Raw genomic sequence first — 16,074 nt, 5'->3', positions numbered from 1 at the left:
GAGTGGGTGCAACAAGTGAGTGGGGGACCAAGGACACTGTAGGAGAGGGAAGGAGGAGAGGGAGAGAAATAAAGAGAGAGAGGGAGGTGTGGGAGGGAAAGATGGGGATTAAGAATACTATGGGAGGGGGAGGGAGTAGTGGGAGGGGTGAGTGGGGGGGAGAGAGGCAATAAAGGGGAGAAATAAACGGGAGGGAAGGAGTGGGAGATTAACAACTTCACTGTGGTTGTTGTTTTGGTATTTAATTCAAGATAACACCAGATTTCGTTCGGCTGAGAGGAGGAGGAGGAGGAGGAGGAAGAGGAAGAGGAAGAGGAAGAGGAAGAGGAGGAGGAGGACCAGACTCAGCTTAATGTGAACCCAGTGGAGTGGAGGCTTACGTTCCTCTTCTTCTGCAGTCCACCATCCACATTTCGGAGGATAGGGAAGTTACCGAGGGACGTTTGTATATCCAGGTAGCTCCATCGCCCGGTCATATCAGTGCCACCACTTGAAGGCGTCCCCCTCCACCATCATCCTATCTATTAGTTAACCTGGATTTTTTTTTTTTTTTTTTAAGTTAACGCCAGATAATTTTGTTCAGGCAAGAGAAGTCCAAAGAGTCAAAGAGTTAAGTATATTGTGGGAGTGGGAGGGAGGGAAGGAGGAGGGGAGGGAGGGAGAGAGGAGGGGAGAGAGGGAGAGAGGAGGGGAGGGAAAGTGGGAGGAGATTAAGAAGTTTTTGTGGGAGTGGGAGGGATATGAAGGGAGGGACATTAAGTGCATTCTCTAAAAGGTCAGCTTCTTTCCCTCCCTCCTCTCATCCTTTCCTTCCCTCCCCTCCACTCTTCCCTCCCTCCTCTTCACCCTTCCCTCCCTCCCTCCCTCTCCACTCAGACAAAACGGTGTGGTCGCGGGTAAGATTCAAACTACTGCAGGGAAAGAGATGAGGAAAAGATTTTGATATCACATAATTCACTGATCTCTTCCAATTCACCCCACCAACACATCACACTTCGCCACTATACTTCTTTCATTTTAACCTGGCCTAGAATTTCGTCCTTTTCTGCTTATTTCACGTAGCTCAGTGGCAGAAAAGATAATGCTACGGCTCCCCATCCTTCCCTGAGCACTTCTTCGTGACTAGCCACATATTCTGGTGTTAATTTTACGTTACTACTCAGCATTCAAGATGGAGATGGCAATTTTAGGCCAAGTTAGAGTAAGAAGAGTATAACACCGTAACTACCGTACAGTCAATGTGATATCCCTAGCACCTCTTCCTTAGCGATTTATTTTTGGGTATGGCTGGTTAATATCCTTTTATATGTAATTTATGCAGAGTCTGGCGATACTGGAAGGACTTATATGACGCAGGAAAAAGTAAGAAGGTGTAATAAGCAAAATAAATCGCTTAGGATGAGGTGTTAGGGCGCTTCCTTACTGGGCGAGAATAAGGGTTTAGGTGACAGGTGATGCGTAAGGCCTGCATGGGATTAGCTCGCTGTTGGTGTGTCCTGGGTGGATAACTGATTCTCTCTCTCTCTCTCTCTCTCTCTCTCTCTCTTTCCTGTACTAACTGAAGGGACAAGTGTTCGATCCTACACAAGGGCCATTGGTGGACGTCAGGAAGGGCATAAAAAGGATGAGAGAGAGAGAGAGAAAGAGAGAGAAAGAGAGAGAGAGAGAATAAAACAAGTCAACATTGCAATCAGAGCATCTTATCAATCCTTCCTCTGTCTCCCACAAGCAATTCCCTGGCAATACCCCTCACCTGTAATCCCCCCTCCCCTGTAATACCCCTCCCTGTAAACCCCCCTCCCTGCAATACCCCTCCCCTGCAATACCCCTTCCCCTGCAATACCCCTCCCCTGCAATACCCCTTCCCCGCAATACCCCTTCCTCTGCAAAACCCCTCCCTTGCAATACCCCTTCCCTGCAATACCCCCTCCCCTGCAATACCCCTTCTCCTGCAATACCCCTCCCCTGTAATCCCCCCTCCCCTGCAATACCCCTCCCTTGCAATACCCCTTCCCCTGCAATACCCCTCCCTTGCAATACCCCTTCACTGCAATACCCCTCCCCTGCAATACCCCTTCCCCTGCAATACCCCTCCCCCTGCAATACCCCTTCCCCTAAAATACCCGCTCCCCTGCCAGAGTCGCTCTCGTGAGGCCAGTCAGCTCAGACGTGCTAGAGACCTGTGGTAGTGTTGTGCTAGTGTGCTTTAGTGATCTGTGATAGTGGTTGTGTTAGTGTGTTGTAGTGATCAGCGATAGTGCTGTGCTAGTGATCCGTGAGTGTGTGTGTTGTGGTGACCCGTAGTGACCCGTGATAGTGTGTGCTACCTTGTGTGAACTAGTGCGTAATGGCTTCCTCGGCAGAGAGTTGTGTCCCCACTGCAGGTACTGAAAAGGACTACCTTGAATTAAAGGAGGAACTTCTCGAACTGAAGCGGGAGGTACAAATTCTCAGGCAGGAGAAGGCACAAATGAGGGAATTGTTGGAGGAGATGTTGGAGGAGAAAGAGAAAAAGGCTGAAGGTTGGACACTTGTTAACAAGGGTGCAACGAAGTTCACTCTTAAAAAGCAAACGGAAATTAAGACAACTAATACATTCGACACACTACGGGACGAATGTGAAGGGAAGGCAGAGAGGGAAGTAGAGGAGAAGGACGGTGAGAGAACTTCCAGTACAGGTAAGTATAAACAGAACAAGAAAGGTAAGAAAAATGTTGTTGTTGTTGGAGACTCCCAGGTGAGATATCTGAACAGGGCCATGTATACTCCACTCGCTAAACATGTGTGTCTTCCAGGGGCCAGGGTGGCTAATGTGGTAGATAAAATTTCAAATATCGTAAAGGAAAGTGGTGACAAACTCCACTGTGTGCCTCAGTGTAGGAGGCAATGATATTAGTAGCCGTAAGAGTGAGGTACTGTGGAAAAGGTACAAGTTGATGTTAGAAAAGGTTAGGGAGAGGGAGGAACCCCTGTAGTGCTTGGTGTTTTACCAAGGTGGCGGGTTGGAAGGGAATGGTTGAGCAGGGCAATAGGGTTTAATTGCCGCCTTGAAAGGTATTGCAAAGATAATGCAATACCTTTCATAGACAGCTGGGACCGGTTTTATGGACGAAGTGCCTTGTATAGTTGGGATGGGACTCATCTTAGCAGGCAAGGAGTTACTGTTTTAGCTGGAATGATAGATAGGGAGTTGGAGGGATTTTTTCGAGATTGAGAAGTAGGTGTACAGGAAGATGCAGCAACTACAGTCAGAAATCATTATTACCATGTTTGGATAGATGCATCGATACTTGCAAAATTAAGAACAAAAGTTCAACCAATAGTGTAGATACATCCACTCAGGCACCTCAAATTGAGCAGGCGATGATAGATGATAGAACAAGCGATGATAGAAGGGCGATAAACGATAGTACAAAAAATTGTTATATTAGTAAAGTAAAGAGTTTCCCAGTTAGTAATAAAATAAATAACAGTAAATGCCAAGGTAAAGGCATAACTACTCGTAATAATCTGAAAGTGTACTACACAAACAGCCGGAGTTTACGTAATAAAATGGATGAACTGAGGGCTTTAATTTGTACAGAGAAAATAGACATTGCCGTTATTAGTGAAACTTGGATGAATACAGACACTCGAGAATTTTTAGCAGAATATCAGATAAAAGGCTATAATATTTTTGTGTCAAACCGTCAGGGAAGAAAGGGGGAGGGGTAGCTATTTATGTAAAGGATTCATTAAACTGTTACAATAAAGCAGACATTAAAGTAAATAGGGACACAGAAAGTGTCTGGGTTGAAATTAGTAACAATAGGGAGAAATTAGTCTTAGGAGCAATTTACAGATCTCCAAAATTAAGTAGAGCTGATAGTAAATACCTCTGGGAGGAAATTAGGAAAGCATCACAGTCCAGCTTAGTAATAATTGTTGGGGACCTTAATCTGCCAAGGATAGATTGGAGAAATCAGACAGGAGATGCAGAGTCAGAGGAATTTCTAGAGGTAGTACAGGATAATTTCCTTTATCAGTATATAAGGGAGCCCACCAGAGGTAATAATATACTTGATTTGGTTTTAGCTAATAAAGAAAATATCATTAGCGATATAGAGGTTGGTGGACGACTTGGTAATAGCGATCATGAAGAAATTAAGTTCAAATTTATTTGGGATGTCTGTTCCACTGAAAATACCTCCACCGTTCCTAATTTTCGTCTAGGAGATTTCGATGGCTTAAGAGCTTATTTTCGAACGGTATTCCACAGGGAGATTAGCTATTTGAGGGAATGTCAGGTTAGAGGGGATCCCCAGGTCATAGGTCAGGCGCAGGAAGCACGTGGGGACGTCCGTCAGGTGTCTGTGAGGGGGGAGGTGGTAGATAGGAATGTAGTCCAGGTGACGGAAATTAACTCAGCTCCAGTACCAAACAGACGTTCGACCAGTGAGAAGTATAACGAGTTAATAAATATAATATACGGAGGCCAAGATAGATATATTCCTTCAAAACCGTTTAGAACTAACAATTCAGAACCAAGATGGTTAAACAACAGATTAAAATCTCTCATAGGCCAAAGGAAAGGAATATATAGAAAAATAAAACGTGGAGAGGAACACTTACGTAACCGGTACACAATTTTAAATAGAGAAGTAAAGAGGGAGATAAGAAAAGCAAAGAGAAGTTATGAAATTAAGGTTGCCAGTGAATCAAAAGTAAACCCCAAGGGTTTTTATCAAATGTACCGAACGAAAAATAAAGATAGGATAGGACCACTCAGAACAGAATTAGGTGACATTACCAGTGAAGATAAAGAAATGTGCTCCATCCTAAATAATTATTTCATATCAGTATTCACCAAGGAAAATCTAAGCCTGGTCCCTCAAGCAGCAAATATTTACCATGAGAATACGGAAAATATTCTTAGTAAAATAACCATTAGTAAGGAGGACGTATTGAAAGAAATTAACAAGTTAAAACCTCAAAAATCGCCAGGTCCGGACGATATATATGCAAAAATTATAAAAGAAACCAAAGAAGAATTATGTCAGCCACTTTTAACGTTATTTAATGACTCTTTAAGTTCAGGAGAAGTTCCAGAGGCGTGGAAAACCGCAAACGTAGTGCCCATCTTTAAAAAGGGTGATAAATCAGCTGCGTCGAATTATCGTCCGATAAGTCTAACGTCAATAGTAGGAAAAATGTTAGAGTCAATTTTGGCAAATAAGATTAGAGAACACTTAGAAAAATTTAATCTTATAAACGAAAGTCAGCACGGTTTCAGGCAAGGACGATCCTGCCTCACAAATTTGTTGTCATTCTACTCGGAGGTCTATGAGGCAGTAGATAGCGATAAAGCTTACGATGTTATTTATCTGGACTTTAGTAAAGCTTTTGATAGAGTCCCACACGAAAGGTTAGTTAGAAAGGTTCGAGCACACGGTATAGACGGCGATATCTTAAAATGGATAGAATCCTGGCTGAAAGGACGAAAGCAGAGAGTATTAATAAATGGAACTAAGTCGGACTGGGGATTAGTAACTAGCGGTGTACCACAGGGTTCAGTACTCGGTCCCTTATTATTTATCATATATATAAATGATCTAGACTTAGGAGTCAATAGCAGAATCAGCAAATTTGCCGACGATACAAAAATAGGGCGTATCATTAACTCGACTGACGATTGCCATTACTTACAAAAAGACCTCGATACATTGTCCAAATGGTCTAAAACTTGGCAAATGGAATTTAACGTTGAAAAATGTAAAGTACTTAACGTAGGCAAGACCATTGGAGATACTAAATACAGCTTAGATAACAAAGAAATTAGCAAATCGGAATGCGAGAGAGATCTAGGAGTTATGATTAGTAACGACCTTAAACCTAGGCAACAGTGCATTAATGCGAGAAATAAAGCAAATAGGGTCCTAGGATTTATTTCGAGAAGCGTGAGCAATAGATCATCTAAAGTAATACTGAAACTTTATCTAGCATTAGTAAGGCCACATTTAGACTACGCAGTACAATTTTGGTGTCCTTACTATAGAATGGATATTAATTCGTTAGAAAATGTACAGAGAAGAATGACTAAAATGATACATGACGTCCGAACCTGTCATATGAAGACAGACTGAAAAGACTAAGTCTGCATTCGCTAGAGAGGCGTAGAGTAAGGGGAGACTTAATTGAGGTTTTTAAGTGGATAAATGGTATAAATAAGGGAGATATTAGCAAGGTACTTAAAGTGAGCATACAGGATAGAACTAGAAATAATGGTTTCAAACTAGAAAAATTCCGTTTCAGAAAGGAAATCGGTAGAAATTGGTTTGGTAATAGAGTAGTAAACGAATGGAATAAGCTACCTAGTAAAGTAGTTGCTGCCTCTTCCATTGAGAGTTTCAAGCATAGGCTAGATAAGCATATGACAAATAAGGGGTGGATATAGAATAAAGAAAATCTTATAACCAATACTAATTCAAAAATAAATTTTCTTTTCAGGTTACACTATGATAGTCTCTATTCTCCTTTCACACTTTCCTGTAAAATGTCCACGCCAGTTTTTCTATACGGCGTGGTGTTCTTTCTGACTTTTTCCTGCCGGCTTCGGCTGGAGGGTTTGGAGGGCGGGGGAGAGCCTTCTTCTTTGCTATCCTTATCTCATTCTAGTAGTTCAGTTACTCTTCTAGGAGCTGCCTAGCATGGGCCAACCGGCCTACTGCAGTTATCCTCTCTTCTTATGTTCTTATGTTCTAATACCCCTTCCCCTGCAATACCCCTTCCTCTGCAATACCCCTCCCCTGCAATACCCCTCCCCCTGCAATACCCCTCCCCTGCAATACCCCTTCCTCTGCAATACCCCTTCCTCTGCAATACCCCTCCCCTGCAATACCCCTTCCTCTGCAATACCCCCTCCCCTGTAATACCCCTCCCTGTAATACCCACTCCCCTGCAATACTCCTCCCTGTAATCCCCCTCCCCTGCAATCTTTACCCCCCCCCCCCGGCAACTGCTATGGGGGTCGGGGGGGTCAGGGGAGTGGGTGTGGGAATAGGGGTAGCTTATTTTTCTTTTTTTTACTCCCCCAGTCGGCCGTGACCCCTGACCTATCTCTCTCTCTCTCTCTCTCTCTCTTTCCAAACACACACACACACACACACACACACACACACACTGCATACTGTATTCCCTGCTCATACCTCCATCCTTGGCCTCCCTCTCCCCCACTTCTTCCTCCCCACTTAACCCTTTCTTCCCTTCTTCTCCTCTCTCTCTTTCTCTCTCTCTCTCTTTCAATCTCCACCTCCCTCTCTTTCTTCAGGCCCCTCCTCTTTATCACACCCTCTCTCTCTCTCTCTTTCTCTCTTTACACCTCTTTCTTGACCTTTATTTCCCCAACTGCTCTCTCTCTGTCTGTGTCTGTGTCTGTCTGTCTGTGTCTCTCTGTCTGTCTGTCTGTCTCTCTTTCTTTTCCCGCATCGGTGCAAATAAATCTGATTGCATTGATTTGCATTGCGTATTGCCCTGCTGTAGAGACAAATATAGACAGACATATATTCAGATATGTAAAAATAAATATAGATACAAATAGATACAGACAGTGGCACAGATATAGGGGTAGAGAGTAGATATAGGGTAGATATAGATACGAGGGTGAAGATAGTCTAGAAACTGAGTGATGTAGATACTAATTGAAATGGACAGAGATGCTTAAACCTAAACAGATTGACGCAGAGACCTGAATGATGCTTGAAGGGTGTGTGGTAAACCTACTACTACTACTTCTACTGCTACTACTACTACTATTACTGCTACTACTGTCCTTTCTTGTCCTTGCTCTGGGATCCTTCTGCCTTGTGTGTTTGTGAGAAATAGTGTTAGGACGACGACGATGATGATGATGAGGGTGGCGGCCGCGGAGGAGGGGTGGTAATAATAGTAGTAGTAGTTGTCATAGTAGTAGTTGTGGTGGTAGTAGTAGTAGTTCCAACCCGGGCAGCTACACCACCTGGCCATATCAGTGCCACCACATGTAGGCGTCCCTCTCCATCCCCTACGCTACTGTATTTTGTTTATATGAGATTATGTGCTGTTGATTTTTGCGTATCACTCTTCCTAGACAGCAAAGAGAAAGGCGAAGGTCATACACAATGTATTTATAACGTGGGTGTATTAGCTTTTTCTGAGAGTGTATATACTTGAAAAATACTGCAGTGTTCCCTTCCACACTCGTAACCTTGCACAACGACGAGCAAAACACCTTACACCCACACCCGATCAAATATATCCGAGACCCTGAGGGGGTGAGAGAAAATGCAGCACACATATACAAGCAGCCACGCACACAGCTACACCACATACGCACACAACCACGCATAGTTACACACACACAACGACGCACACATTTATATTACAGTCAGAGTCATGTACATACTTATATTACACACACATCGATGCACACTTTTATATTACACTCACACACACACACACACACACACACACACACACACACACACACACACACAGTTTAATTTTACAAACAATACAAATACGTACATAGCGTTTCACCGATCGACAGAAAGATAAATTTAGATATCTGGAGAAAAAAAAAAAAAAAAAAAAAAAAGGACTGGGCCAGAAAGCTAAACTCTTTTCACTGTAAGGTGGCCTAAAATTGCCATCTCTAACTCTTGAATGCAGAGCTGTAACAGTAGATTAGAATAAGAATACGATGCTAGTCACGAGGAAGTGCTACGGAATGGATGTGGATCTGTAGAACCGTCCTTCTTTCAGCAACTGAGCTCAAAAGGCGAAAATTTTGAGCCAAGTTAAGGTGAAAGGGGAATAGACGTAGTGATAAAATATATAAACGTGGGCACTGATAAATAGATGTACTGACATAAAGATAGATATAGATACTGATAGAAAGGACAATGATAGATAAATAAGATAGATAGATGGTTCCTGTGACTGATAGCTCCCTGACAGTAAGTGCTCTTGATATGACAGTCTCACGAAGATAAGATTAATCTCTCTCTCTCTCTCTGCCCATCCTCTGCTCTTTCTCTTCTTTCCTTACTGCATCATAGCTCCTCCTCTCTCTCTCTCTCTCTCTCTCTCTCCCCCAGCGGCCACCAGGGAGAATAATAACGAATTCTTGGTAGTGACGCCCCGCCTGGCTGCATGTCACCTCGAGGACACACACACACACAGACACACACACACACACACACACACACACACACACACACACACACACACACACACACACACACACACGCACACAAACTTCAGAGGCATAAACAGTTTTTAATAATTAAGTTTGCTGGGGCTGGGTTGGGTTGGGTTGGTTGGAACTGGTCTGGTCTGGTCTGGACTGGACTGGACTGGACTGGCTTGTTTGGTTTTAGTTTGGTTTGGTTTGGCTTGGCCTGGTATAGCTTGGCATGGCTTGGCTTGGATTAGCTTGGCTTTTCTTGGCTTGGTTTAGTCTGGTTTAATTTCAGTTTAATTTGGACTGGCTTTGGTTTTGGTTGGGCTGGGGTTATCGGTAAATAAGGAAGTCATGTCAGGACAGAACAAGGGCGGTGGTGAAGTGACTTACAATACGGAAATAACATGCTCTCTCTCCACAGACATCACGTCGCCGCCAAACCGAAAGTGTGTTATTCATGCAAATCTATGTCGATGTTAAAAAGGTATCAGAAGCAAACATGAGGATATTAAAGAGTAGTTTGGAAAATAAATCGCTAAGGAAGAGATGCCAGGGAGCCTCCTTCACCTACGAGAATACAGGCCTTGATATGTTTCACTACCCACAGATTATTATTATTATTATTATTATTATTATTATTTTTAAGGTGTCAGGGAGGAAAGTGACGGTCATGCCCTAAGTATGACATTTGAACCGAAAAATGCTGGTGAATTTCTGGCTATCACAACAATATATACAAACTCTCCAGAAGGGATAACCTATTGTGAGAAAATTCCTATATTAATTACATTTTAAAAAGAACGGTTCCAATATCCTCTGTGTTTTGTCAGCATGTACTAAATTTTGAGTTAATTCCTTCTTATATTATCCGGCACGATATACCTACTTCGACAAAATCTATATTATTTACCTTTATCTTTTACGTACGTTTTAAATACTCTCTGTGTTTTATCAGCGTGTACCAAAATTTGAGAGTCAATTTCTACATCTTATATTATCCACCACAATGCGATACTAGAGGGAAGCTTGCATCCTTCTCGTGCCTTCATTTTGCTATCTTGGCCTATCTAATAAAGGTCACCCACGCTTGATATGAAAGGGAAAGTTGCACTCTTATCGCACTAACTATCGCCTATTATCTTGGCTTATCTCATGACGTCACGTAGCGTAAAAGGGAAAGCTGATAATGAAAGTTCGTTGTCTTGCGGTGATATTGTAATGAACTCTAACTCAAAAAATAAATAAATAAATAAAAAAAATCCACAGTGCTCACTTCGCCCTTCATGTCTGTGTATTACTGTTTTAAAAATAATGCTGATGATTGTAAGAAAATATTTTGAGGCGAATTCGTACTCTAAGCAGGTAAATATTTCAGTATGTCCTGATAAATGGCTACTACTACTACTACTACTACTACAACTACTACTACTACCACCACCACTACTACTACTACTACTTACAGGTTTGATATTTACACACACCTTGTTTAAAAAATCTGTACCGCCATCTCCAGTAACTCTTAAGTGTTTATTTTCTTCCAGACGATTTTCTTCATCTGAGTCATAGGAGCCTAAGTAAGTGGCCACGTGTACTCGACAGGCATAATCTAAGTGCCATGTGTTCAAGTGGAAGGGTGAAGGAGGGGGTAGGGTGTGGGTGGTAGGGTGAGGGTGTGCTGTGTGTGGGTGGTAGGGTGATGGTGTGCTGTGTGTGGGTGGTAGGGTGATGGTGTGGTGTGTTGGGTGGTAGGGTGATGGTGTGGTGGGTGTGGGCGGTAGGGTGATGGTGTGCTGTGTTGGGTGGTAGGGTGATGGTGTGGTGGGTGTGGGTGGTAGGATGATGGTGTTATTAGGGTGTGGGTGGTAGGGTGATGGTGTGGTGGGTGTGGGTGGTAGGGTGATGGTGTTATTAGGGTGTGGGTGGTAGGGTGATGGTGCTATTAAGGTGTAGGTGGTAGAGTGATGGTGACAGGGAGGTAGGGTGATGATGGTTTCGTTAACAGGGTGAAGGGTGAGGCAGGTCGAGTACCGCCTCTCACCCTTATCAGTGTTATCAGTAGCACGCTTATCACATCCACTCCACAGCACACTTCACTCCACTACCTTCCACTTAAATCCCACTCCACTTACCTTATAATTTACTCCACTCTCTCCACTTTATTTCCACTTCATCCACATCCACACTTCTCCACCTTTCTGTAACCAACCCCATCTCTCTCCACACATACCCCCCCTCCACTTTCCTCATGTTTTACTCCGCTCTATTCTCTCCACTTGATTTCTATTGTATCTATCTCCATATTCGTCCACCTTACTATCAGTAAAGTCATCCACTCATTATACTATCCACAAGATATTTAACACCTGTACATCCACTCTCCATGCTCTTCCACTTCCTCCACCATCCACATCCCCTCATCTGCAACCTCCACCTTTACTACCATAATCATCATCATCATTATTATCACCACAACCACCACTATAGTCGTGGCGCACGACTCTGAGGTTGTCATTATCGTACCCTGGCAACCTACCGTTCAAAAGTGCGTCTGATTTCGTATCATACTATACACGAATCATATTATTATGAACTAATATATTATACACAAATATTATTATACACGAACATGTTATACACGAATCACATGCGTCTCATATTATACACGAAATCAGACGCACTTCTGAATGGTAGGTTGCCAGGGCACGATAATAACAACTTCAGAGTCGTGCGCCACGACTACAGTTATTACTATCACCACCACCACTATCATCACCTTCCTCACCATTATCATCATCATCACCATCACTGTCTTCTCCTCGTCCTTATCATCATCATCACCTCCACCACGTCCCTTCCTATAAATTCAATCTCTCTCTCTCTCTCTCTCTCTCAATACAGTTTTACTGTAATTTATTCTCGCTACTACAAGGCCATTTTACTAAGCGTCTGAGAGTTCCTGAATACTGAGGGGGTTAATGAAGTCTCTCTCTAACCCCTCCAAAAAAGCGTCTTCTAAACTGAATAAAATCGTCTGGAGGCAGCAGGAGTAAAGTAATAAGACGTCCACTCCCGGAAAATAAAGGGGGGGGGGTTAACTTCACTAAATCCACCTCACTCCCTGTCCATCCGTCTCAGTGCCATGATGTCTTAATTCTTACTATCTCCAGACTATTTTATTCAGCTCAGGAGAGGCCTTCGTTAACCCCTTCACTACCAGGGCAATCTCCTCAGCTGAATAAAATCGTCTGGTAGTAGCAAGAATAAGATATGAATTAACTCAGACTGGAAGGGTTGAATTCCGTATGTAAAGTCTGGGGGAAAACTCACCTAATATTTCACGTTTTTTGCCTTTCTCATCCCTCAGCTAACTAATATTCCTAAGCTGGGAGAGGCTTGGTGTGTATTTTCTAATCCCACTCTTTCCTCTGCTGACTAATATTCTTAAGCTGGGAGAGCCTTGGTGTATTTCTCAGCTGTCTCTTCCCTCTTCTGACTAATACTCCTAAGCTGAGAGAGCCTTAGTGCATTTCTCATCCTTCTCTTCCCTCTGCTGACTAATATTCCTAAGCTGAGAGAGGCTAGGTTTATTTCTCAGGTCTCTCTTCCCTCTGCTGGCTGATATTCCTACGCTGAGAGAGGCGTGGAATATTTCTCAGCTGTCTCTTCCCTCTGCTAGCTAATACTGGTAAGCTGAGAAAGGCTTGGTGTATTACTCAGCTCTCTCTTCCCTCTGCTGACTAATATTCCTAAATTTAGAGAGCCTTGGTGTATTTCTCATCCTTCTCTTCCCTCTGCTGACTAATATTCCTAAGCTGGGAGAGGTTTGGTGTATTTCTCAGCTCTCTCTTCCCTCTGCTGACTAATATTCCTGAGCTGAGAGAGGCTTGGTATACTTCTCTGTCCACTGGTTATACCCTGATATGATACGACAGGGAGGAACGTGACGGACATGACATAAATGTGAGGTAGACGCAGAGGAAAAGGACGCGAATTTTTTGTCTCGACTGTACTGTCTTTAATCTTCCACTTCTGTTCCATCTTGTACTGCTTTTATTTCATCAGTCCTTCCACTCCCTCCACCTCCTCCACCTCAACCTATCTTTTATCTCAACCTGCACCTCCTCTTCCACCTCTCTCTCTCTCTCTCTCTCTCTCTCTCTGGCAAGATGTGGAGTGACGTGAGGTGGATCAGTAATCAGAGGTGGACGGCCAGCTGTGTCTTCATGATCAATATCTCTCTCCCATCACCCTCTCTCTCTCTCTCTCTCTCACACACACATATACCAAACCTCCCATCCCCCCCTCCTCTCTCTCTCTCTCTCTCTCTCACACACACACACACACACACACACACACACATACACATACACACACCAACCCTCCCATCCTCTCTCTCTCTCTCTCTCTCTCTCTCTCTCACACACACACACACACACACACACACACACACACACACACAGAGCCAAGAAAAAAGTTTGGGGCTCATTACGTGGAGGCCTCTGGCGGTGGGGCATGGAAATATTTACAGGGTGGTGCAAAAATAGCGCTGCACTAGATACTCCCTTGGTGGCCGGCGCAGTCTGCTGGTGTGGGCGTGGCAGTGGAAGTTGAAGGTGCGGTACAAAATCTTCCAGGGTGCGGTACATATTTTCCAGGGCGGTACAAATTTTTCCAGGGTGCGGTATACATTTTCCAGGGTGCGGTATAAATGTTCCAGGGTGCGGTATACATTTTCCAGGGTGCGGTATACATTTTCCAGGGTGCGGTATACATTTTCCAGGGTTCGGTATACATTTTCCAGGGTGCGGTATACATTTTCCAGGGTGCGGTATGTATTTTTCAGGGCGGTATGAATTTTCCAGGGCGGTATGAATTTTCCAGGCTGAAAAATTAGCCCGCCAAAAATGAATACTCTTGGGCGACAATAAATACAGTGTCATCATCGAAAAAAAATAATAAAGATGGTTTTAGTAACGAAAATAATAAAAAATAAAGTTGGTTTTAGTACAGAAAATAAAAAATAAAGTTGGTTTTAATAAAGAAAATATTATGGATCTTTAGTCTCCCGCCCTGACACTGTTATAAATAATGTTTTTTTTTTTGCCTTTTTTTTTAAAATCTGAGTTCTTCTTCTTGTTCTTCGTCTCTGTTTTCTTCTTCCTACTCTTCTTCTTCTTCTTCTCTTCTTCCGCTTATCTTCTTCTTGTCCCTCGTACCCCCCCTCCTCTTTCTCTCTCTCTCTCTCTCTCTCTCTCTCTCACACACACACACACACCAATCCCCCTATCTCTTCTCTCTCCCCCCCCTCTCTCACACACACACACATACACCAATCCTCCTAGCCTCTCTCTCTCTCTCTCTCTCTCTCTCCCTCACGTCAGATGCAGGCGCCATGAACAACGATGAGGAATATTAATCACGTAAGCACAGGTTGACGGATAAGCTCGCCCGGAAAAAGAGAAAAAAAACAACACCTCTCTCTCTCTCACCCTCTCTGTCTGTCTGTCTGTCTGTCGGTCGGTCGGTCTCTCTCTCTCCCCTCTCTCTGTCTGTCTGTCTCTCTCTCTCTCCCCTCTGTCTGTCTCTGTCTGATTGTCTGTCTGTCTGTCTCTCTCTCTCTCCCCTCTGTCTGTCTCTGTCTGTCTGTCTGTCTGTCTCTCTCTCTCTCCACTCTACAACTACACTACCAAACACTTCACAACTACATCACAGTAAATAATTGTACTAAAGCAAACAAACAAAAAAGATCTGTCATAAGACTTAGCTGATATGGAGACTAAGTTAATCATAGAAATTTGTTACGATCCTTCCTAAATATCGCCTCATGAAACGCGATCACTAAAATTTCGTAAAATCTATGGTTCTTTTATCTTAACTTGGCCTAGATTTTCGTCTTTTTGCAGTTTATTTCCCGCAGCTCAGTTACAGAATGGACAGTGCTATGGCTCTACATCCTTTCCATAGCACTTCTTCGTGACTAGCACCCTATTCTAGTGGTGATCTATTGCTACAACTCTGTTGCATTAGAGAGAGAGAGACAGACAGACAGAGAGAGAGAGAGAGAGAGAGAGAGAGAGAGAGAGAGGCAAATTTTAGGCCAAATAAACGTGAAAGTTGTAGAGTGAATGCGTGTATACATACTTTTCACGGCACTTCTTCGTGATTAGCACCATATTCCAGTGTTAATCTATTGCTATAACTCAGAATTCATGATGGAGACAGGTCAACTATAGGCCAAGTGAAGGTGAAAGGGGCAGAGCGGGACAGGAAAGACAATGCAACGGCTCTACACCCTTTTCATAGCACTTCTTCGTGACTAGCGTTAAAATACTGCTACACCTCTGCAATCAGGATGTGGGGGGGGGGTCAATTTTAGGCCAGGCAAAGGTGAAAGGGGCAGAGTGGGACAGGAAAGACAATGGAATGGCTCTACACTCTTCTCATAGCACTTCTTCGTGACTAGCGTTAAAATACTGTTACACCGCTGCAATCAGGATGTGTGGGGGTCAATTTTAGGCCAGGTAAAGGTGAAAGGAGCATAGAGGTCAGGTGTACTCACTCTGATTGCAGTCGTAGGCGTTGATACACTCTGATGTCTTAAACTGGTGAATCAGGGCAGTCTTCCCCACGCCCGCAGCGCCCACGATAGCCATACGAAAGCTGGACACGCCCTCACCCTCTTCTGACGTAGGAGTGGCCACGGGCTGACGGGGGAGGGAGGAGGAGGAGGGGTAAGATATAAAAATAGATAGATAGATGGACAGATAGATAGATTGATAGATACATAGATTACATAGAGATGGACACAGAGAATGAGATACAGGCAACTATAGACAGCTACACCATTTACAGCAGATAGATAGATAGATAGACTG

General features: G+C 43.5%; 1 protein-coding gene across 1 annotated transcript in view; it reads right to left on the bottom strand.

Annotated features, from left to right (window-relative positions):
* Positions 1 to 16,074, bottom strand: part of LOC145394900 (uncharacterized) — a 323,594-nt gene that overhangs the window by 32,213 nt on the left and 275,307 nt on the right. Inside the window, exon 4 of the mRNA XM_080268652.1 lies at positions 15,759 to 15,903. Coding sequence (XP_080124778.1) covers positions 15,759 to 15,903 — 145 coding nt within the window. The remainder of the gene's footprint in view (positions 1 to 15,758; positions 15,904 to 16,074) is intronic.

The sequence above is a fragment of the Coenobita brevimanus genome, chromosome 29 (genome assembly GCF_032717465.1).
Source record: "Coenobita brevimanus isolate Jiangsu-jjx chromosome 29, ASM3271746v2, whole genome shotgun sequence".
Classification (NCBI taxonomy): Eukaryota; Metazoa; Arthropoda; class Malacostraca; order Decapoda; family Coenobitidae; genus Coenobita; species Coenobita brevimanus.
The sequence above is the reverse complement of the archived record's forward strand: the minus strand, read 5'-3'. Positions and strand labels throughout refer to the sequence as shown.